The sequence below is a fragment of the Trachymyrmex cornetzi genome, unplaced genomic scaffold, assembly GCF_001594075.2.
Source record: "Trachymyrmex cornetzi isolate Tcor2-1 unplaced genomic scaffold, Tcor1.1 scaffold205, whole genome shotgun sequence".
Lineage (NCBI taxonomy): Eukaryota > Metazoa > Arthropoda > Insecta > Hymenoptera > Formicidae > Trachymyrmex > Trachymyrmex cornetzi.
In genome coordinates, this window is record NW_017296691.1 from 1,457,660 (window position 1) to 1,464,635 (window position 6,976).

General features: G+C 29.3%; 2 protein-coding genes across 3 annotated transcripts; both read left to right on the top strand.

The window, feature by feature from the left end:
- The first annotated feature begins 636 nt into the window (after positions 1 to 636).
- On the top strand, positions 637 to 3,119 carry LOC108759774 (farnesol dehydrogenase). 2 transcript variants are annotated; one of them, XM_018505388.1, is made up of 6 exons: positions 637 to 805; positions 982 to 1,298; positions 1,877 to 2,003; positions 2,197 to 2,332; positions 2,658 to 2,801; positions 2,884 to 3,119. In XM_018505388.1, the coding sequence occupies exons 2-6, from the start codon at positions 995 to 997 to the stop codon at positions 2,923 to 2,925; spliced, it is 753 nt and encodes a 250-aa protein (XP_018360890.1). In that variant the 5' UTR covers positions 637 to 805; positions 982 to 994; the 3' UTR covers positions 2,926 to 3,119. The 2 variants fall into 2 exon arrangements, with proteins under 2 accessions (XP_018360890.1, XP_018360889.1); XM_018505387.1 differs by having other exon boundaries at positions 638 to 808; positions 985 to 1,298; positions 2,884 to 3,115.
- A 902-nt stretch (positions 3,120 to 4,021) lies between these two features.
- Positions 4,022 to 6,699, top strand: LOC108759807 (farnesol dehydrogenase-like). Its single transcript, XM_018505446.1, has 6 exons — positions 4,022 to 4,200; positions 4,372 to 4,685; positions 5,515 to 5,641; positions 5,837 to 5,972; positions 6,297 to 6,440; positions 6,523 to 6,699. The coding sequence occupies exons 2-6, from the start codon at positions 4,382 to 4,384 to the stop codon at positions 6,562 to 6,564; spliced, it is 753 nt and encodes a 250-aa protein (XP_018360948.1). The 5' UTR covers positions 4,022 to 4,200; positions 4,372 to 4,381; the 3' UTR covers positions 6,565 to 6,699.
- The last annotated feature ends 277 nt before the right edge of the window (positions 6,700 to 6,976 follow it).

Here is a 6,976-nt window from a genome sequence, read left to right on the forward strand (position 1 = left end):
AAAAACTTTTAACATAGCGGTTCGCTGGCTGTGGGTTATAAGAAAATTAATGGCTCGTTCGTATCTGCTTCTTATCTTAAGAAATGTTTTTCGTTGCTTTGAATAACAGCAAAGATGTATTAATACATCAGTTTCTGATTTCTAATTAATAACAAACAAATATTTGAGAAAAATAATACATATTATTTTAAAAAGTATAAAATATAATATGCATCTCTATATACAAATCTTTATTACATCTTTTAATTTGGAAATTTAAGGCTGATAAATTTCTTATATTATTACAATGTAACTTATACTTTCATAAAGAAATAGGTGAATGTATGTGTGCATGTGTAGATGTATTCGTTATACATTTATCTCTCTCTAAATTACACATTTATCTCACACATTTATCTATATTTATTACACATTTATCTACACTATACATCTAAATTACACATTTATCTACATTTATCTACATTTATCTCTCTAAAACCTATTATATAATTTGTTTATAGAGAAACTATTATGTAATACTTATATTTACTTCACACTTATATAATCTTCACATACCATATCCACTCCTATCAAAAGATAAACTATCCCGATATCAGAATCGTTCTGTTTATATAAATTTAAGTGAATTTTCAGTGAAGTTCCATTTACAGTTCGTATGAAACTACTGACACTGAAGCGATCTTCTCGGTTTATTATCCTGCTGCATCAGACATTTTTTTAACTCTTTCGGAAACTGGAATATCTCGATTTTATAATTTATTTTGTGACAAGCTAGTACATCTGACGGCTGCGAATAGAAGATATAAAGGTAAGTATATGTGCTAGTATTGTTAATCGAAATGCCATTTCCACAAATTCACGGCTAAATTTAATGTCGCTGCGCGATTGTGAACATTCATAATTACGCTTTTTATGAGTTTGATATTATTTTCGGCTCGGTAGTTATTAGTGGCATGTCAACCACGAGCTACGTCGTATTTGCAGACAGGCAATTATGGATCGTTGGCTTGGTAAAACCGCAGTCGTTACCGGCGCTGGATCCGGCATGGGCGAAGCAATTACACGTGCTCTTCTGCGAAACGGAGTGAATGTGGTTGCTCTGGAAGTCCTAAAAGAAAGATTAGTAAAACTTGATGCAGATTGTAAGCGAGAACGTTTTCCGGGCAAATTATATACTATATGCTGCGACGTAACTCGCGAGGACGAGATCAATGCAGCATTTTTGCAAATTGAGACGTTAGGTGGTGTGGATATTATGGTCAACAATGCTGGCATTATTGAAACATCACGAATAATAGGTATGATGATTATGTAGAATATTACAAATACGAAATTTTTAAAGAATTATTTAAATAAATATTATTTATATGCCGATATCGGTAATGAATTTTTCTTTATGGCCACTGTAGAAATATAATATATATGTATTGTACATATTATCTTAGTATTGTGCAATCGACTTAATTCGATATTAATTTGAACTTATATATTTATGTAATTGTTTCGGGAAATAACAAATATTGTAATTCAATCAAAGGATACATTGATATGCAGCTGCAAAGTATTCGTGACTGTCAATACATTTAATCTCAGAATACTTGAAAAATTCGAGAACCGACTAAATATCTTATTTAAAAATCTAATTTTGATCGTAAAATATTATTAAAAAATAGCCTAACCAGTAGAGATATGGAATGATGTTTTAAGCGAAAAATGTTATGTTGCTAAAAAAAGGAGATCTTTACTTTTATTTACTTTATTTTGCTATGTACATCCTGCAGCTAATTGTAACACTTATACTGACAATATACAATAAAATTCAGCTTCCTCGATCATATTAGTTCATTAAATATAATTCCATAAATTACGTTTGCAGATAGCAACAGAAAGACATTTGAAAAGATATTAAATACTAATGTTCTCGCAGTCGCAGTATGTATGAATAAAGCAGTTTGTTCGATGCGCAAACGAAACGGTGAGGGACATATTTTCAATATCAACAGGTAATGTTATCTATGATTAGTACATTAACAATGATTGAATAAATAAATAAGCCTTTAGAAATAAGTTTAACAAAAAAATTTCTTTGGTTTTCCATAAACTATGAACGATTGTGAAAGATTTTTTGGAAAAATTTTATTGTGATGCTTATTTACTGTATAATGTACGTTTAATATTGATATTTTTTATCCACAGTATTGTGAGCCATCACAGAATACCGAACGAGTTGTTTGAATGTAATATGTATTTCTCTAGTAAACATGCATCTCTTGCTCTTACTAACACAGTGCGACGTGAAGTAGGAAAAATTAAGGCACCTATTCGAGTTACCGTAAGATAATATTTTTATAATGTTATGTATAAATTATAACTTTTAAAATTAACAAGAAACGCATTATAATAATTATATTACTTTATTGGTATATTGATAGCAAACTGTTCTACAATGAGATAATAGAAGCCACAAACAAAATACTCTATAATCAAATATTCATATATTTTATCAAATGTAAACAATGATGGAGTACTTATGTTTATCAGCATAATATTATAGCAGATATATTATCATGATGTTTATGATATTTTTATGCAGTGTACTGCAACTATGCTGCGTTTATTATGTAGATAATTATTACTTCCTTGTCTGGTTTTTCCAGGGCATTAGTCCTGGTACTGTAAAAACAAATATAGTTGCGCATGACGATGGTTTGAAAAACTTTTTTGAGAAAGCACAGCATATTCTACCGGAGGACATAGCGGATGCGATCATTTATGCTCTTGGAACACGACCGATTGTGCAGGTTCAAAAAATCATTAACGTACTCTCTCTTTCTAATAAATAATAAATATAGAAAAATTATTTTACGCGTTAATTAATTGCAGATTACGGAACTGTCTATTCAACCTACTGGAGAATTAATGTGAGGAATATTTTCAGTAAGAGGCCTGTCTATTAATGCATCAAGAACTTTACAACAAACAACTTTACGCTTACGATAAAGTTAGAAAGTTAGAGGCTGGTAAAGATTAAGTTTCATGTCGCTTTGCATTTGTTATACAATATAAATATCAAATTTTTTATATTTAATGTTTGTTGTTGAATTTGGGAGAGTCCGTAAGAAGATTACATTATTATTATTTTATATTTAAGTTGTTTTCTTCCTATAATACTGTCCACGTTTCAATAGTAACATACACGTAACATAGTAATTAATCGACTGTAATCGATATTTATCGGTTATTTTCGTTGTCGAGTGTGTCTCAAAAAGTCTCTTGTATATTTCAAAAAATCTATTGTTACTGATAATATTTCATTATTGTCAAGTTGTCCCAAGCTTATTACCAACCATGATGAAATTTGTAATGAATTTTGCGGTAAAAAATAACGAAAAATTCTCTCCGTGTATCTGCTTCTTATCTTAAGAAATGTTTTTCGTTGCTTTGAATAACAGCAAAGATTAATACATCAGTTTCTCCAGAAAAAATAATAATATAAGAAATTTCAGCCTTAAAAATAACTGATGTATTAATCTTTGCTGTTGTAATAATATAAGAAATTTATCAGCCTTAAATTTCCAAATTAAAAATGTAATAAAGATTTGTATATGGAAAATACGTATTATTTTAAAAAGTATAAAATAATATACATCTCCATATACAATTCTTTATTACATCTTTTAATTTGGAAATTTAAGACTGATAAATTTCTTATATTATTACAATGTAACTTATACTTTCATAAAGAAATAGGTGAATGTATGTGTGCATGTAGATGTATTCGTTATACATTTATCTGTCTCTAAATTACACATTTATCTCACACTATACATCTAAATTACACATTTATCTACATTTATCTCTCTAAAAAACCTATTATATAATTTGTTTATAGAAAAATTATTATGTAATACTTATATTTACTTTACACTTATATAATCTTTACATGCGGTATCCTCACTCCTACCAAAAGATAATACTGTCTCGATAGTATCAGAATCGTTCTGTTTATATAAATTTGAGTGAATTTTCAGTGACGTCCCATTTACAATTCGTATGAAACTACTGAAGCGATCTTCTCGGTTTATTATCCTGCTGCATTAGACATTTTTTTAACTCTTCCGGAAACTGGAATATCGTGATTTTACAATTCATTTTGTTACAAGCTAGTATATCTGACGGCTGCGAATAGAAGATATAAAGGTAAGTATATGTGCTAGTATTGTTAATCGAAATTTCCACAAATTCACGGCTAAATTTAATGTCGCTGCGCGATTGTGAACATTCATAATTACGCTTTTTATGAGTTTGATATTATTTTCGGCTCGATAGTTATTAGTGGCATGTCAACCACGAGCTACGTCGTATTTGCAGACAGTCAATTATGGATCGTTGGCTTGGTAAAACCGCAGTCGTTACCGGCGCTGGATCCGGCTTGGGCGAAGCAATCACACGTGCTCTTCTGCGAAACGGAGTGAATGTGGTTGCTCTGGAAGTCCTGAAAGAAAGATTAGCAAAACTTGATGCAGATTGTAAGCGAGAACGTTTCCCGGGCAAATTATATACTATATGCTGCGACGTAACTCGCGAGGACGAGATCAATGCAGCATTTTTGCAAATTGAGACGTTAGGTGGTGTGGATATTATGGTCAACAATGCTGGCATTATTGAAACATCACGAATAATAGGTATGCTGATTATGTAGAATATTACACGGAGAGAATTTTTTCTTAGAATTTACCCTGAAAATATGACAATCGTGGGACAACATTGTATTTCGAAGAATTTTGATATAAATCTTTCTCATTCATTAATAAAACTACAATAAAGTATAAAATAAGTTTGATCAATTTTACTGAAGTGCATGGTAAAAATCTTTAAAACATTGTATTGTACTACAATCACCATATTTTCAGGGTAAATTTTAAAAGAAGATTCTCTCTGTGTACACAAATAAGAAATTTTTAAAGAATTATTTAAATAAATATTATTTATATGCCGATATCGGTAATGAATTTTTCTTTATGGCCACTGTAGAAATACAATATGTGTTGTACATATTATCTCAGTATTGTGCAATCGAGTTAATTCGATATTAATTTGAACTTATATATTTATGTAATTGTTTCGGGAAATAACAAATATTGTAATTTTTTTTTTCAATCAAAGGATACATTGATATGCAGCTGCAAAGTATTCGTGACTGTTAATACATTTAATCCCGGAATACTTGAAAAATTTGAGAACCGACGAAATGTCTTATTTAAAAATCTAATTTTGATCGCAAAATATTATTAAAGTCATTAAAAAATAGCCTATTTAGTAGGGATATGGAATGATGTTTTAAGCGAAAAATGTTATGTTGCTAAAAAAAGGAGATTTTTACTTTTATTTACTTTATTTTGCTACGTACATCCTGCAGCCAATTGTGACTCTTATACTAACAATATACAATAAAATTCAGCTTCCTCGATCATATTAGTTCATTAAATATAATTCCATAAATTACGTTTGCAGATAGCAACAGAAAGACATTTGAAAAGATATTAAATACTAATGTTCTCGCAGTCGCAGTATGTATGAATAAAGCAGTTTGTTCGATGCGCAAACGAAACGGTGAGGGACATATTTTCAATATCAACAGGTAATGTTATCTATGATTAGTACATTAACAATGATTAAATAAATAAATAAACCTTTAGAAATAAGTTTAATAAAAAAATTTCCTTGGTTTTCCATATAAACTATGAACGATTGTGAAAGATTTTTTGAAAAAAGTTTATTGTAATGCTTATTTACTGTATAATGTACGTTTAATATTGATATTTTTTATCCACAGTATTGCGAGCCATCACAGAATACCGAACGAGTTGTTTGAATGTAATGTATATTTCTCTAGTAAACATGCATCTCTTGCTCCGACTAACACAGTGCGACGTGAAGTAGGAAAAATTAAGGCACCTATTCGAGTTACCGTAAGATAATATTTTTATAATGTTATGTAAAATTATAACTTTTAATTAACAAGAAACGCATTATAATAATTATAATATTACTTTATTGGTATATTGATGGCAAACCGTTTTACAATGAGATAATAGAAGCCGTAAACAAAATACTCTATAATAAAATATTCATATATTTTATCAAAACAGTGATTGAGTGCTTATGTTTATCAGCATAATATTATAGCAGATATATTATCATGATGTTTATGATATTATTTTTATGCAAAGTATTGCGAACTATGCTTCCGTTTATTATGTAGGTATTATTACTTCCTTGTCTGGTTTTTTCAGGGCATTAGTCCTGGTGTTGTAAAAACAAATATAATTGCGCATGAGGAAGGTTTGAAAAACTTTTTTGAGAAAGAACAGCATATTCTACCGGAGGACGTAGCGGATGCGATCATTTATGCTCTTGGAACACGACCGATTGTGCAGGTTCAAAAAATCATTAACGTACTCTCTCTTTCTAATAAATAATAAATATAGAAAAATTATTTTACGCGTTAATTAATTGCAGATTACGGAACTGTCTATTCAACCTACTGGAGAATTAATGTGAGGAATATTTTCAGTAAGAGGCCTGTCTATTAATGCATCAACAACTTTATAACAAACAACTTTACGCTTACGATAAAGTAAGAAAGTTAGAGGCTGGTAAAGACTAAATTTCATGTCGCTTTACATTTTTTATATAAATATCAAATTTTTTATATTTAATGTTTGTTGTTGAATTTGGGAGAGTCCGTAAGAAGATTACATTATTAATATTTTATATTTAAGTTGTTTTCTTTCTATAATACTGTCTACGTTTCAATAATAATTTTGCTAATCTAATCTTTTTCAATGTATTTTCTATTTTTAGTTAAACAGAGAGAAAAATAAATGATACAGTAAAATCTAAAATAAGGATTTTGTGTATCTATATTTATTTTATGAGAAATATATGAAAAATGACATTGTAAGGATATTTA

Excerpts from the sequence above, each read along its gene's own strand:
- LOC108759807 (XM_018505446.1), top strand. The coding sequence starts at position 4,382 with ATGGATCGTTGGCTTGGTAAAACCGCAGTCGTTACCGGCGCTGGATCC. Across the intron at positions 5,642-5,836 it reads CATATTTTCAATATCAACAG|TATTGCGAGCCATCACAGAA; the intron begins GTAATGTTATCT and ends TTTTATCCACAG. Across the intron at positions 6,441-6,522 it reads GAACACGACCGATTGTGCAG|ATTACGGAACTGTCTATTCA; the intron begins GTTCAAAAAATC and ends AATTAATTGCAG.
- LOC108759774 (XM_018505388.1), top strand. The coding sequence starts at position 995 with ATGGATCGTTGGCTTGGTAAAACCGCAGTCGTTACCGGCGCTGGATCC. Across the intron at positions 2,004-2,196 it reads CATATTTTCAATATCAACAG|TATTGTGAGCCATCACAGAA; the intron begins GTAATGTTATCT and ends TTTTATCCACAG. Across the intron at positions 2,333-2,657 it reads AGGCACCTATTCGAGTTACC|GGCATTAGTCCTGGTACTGT; the intron begins GTAAGATAATAT and ends TGGTTTTTCCAG.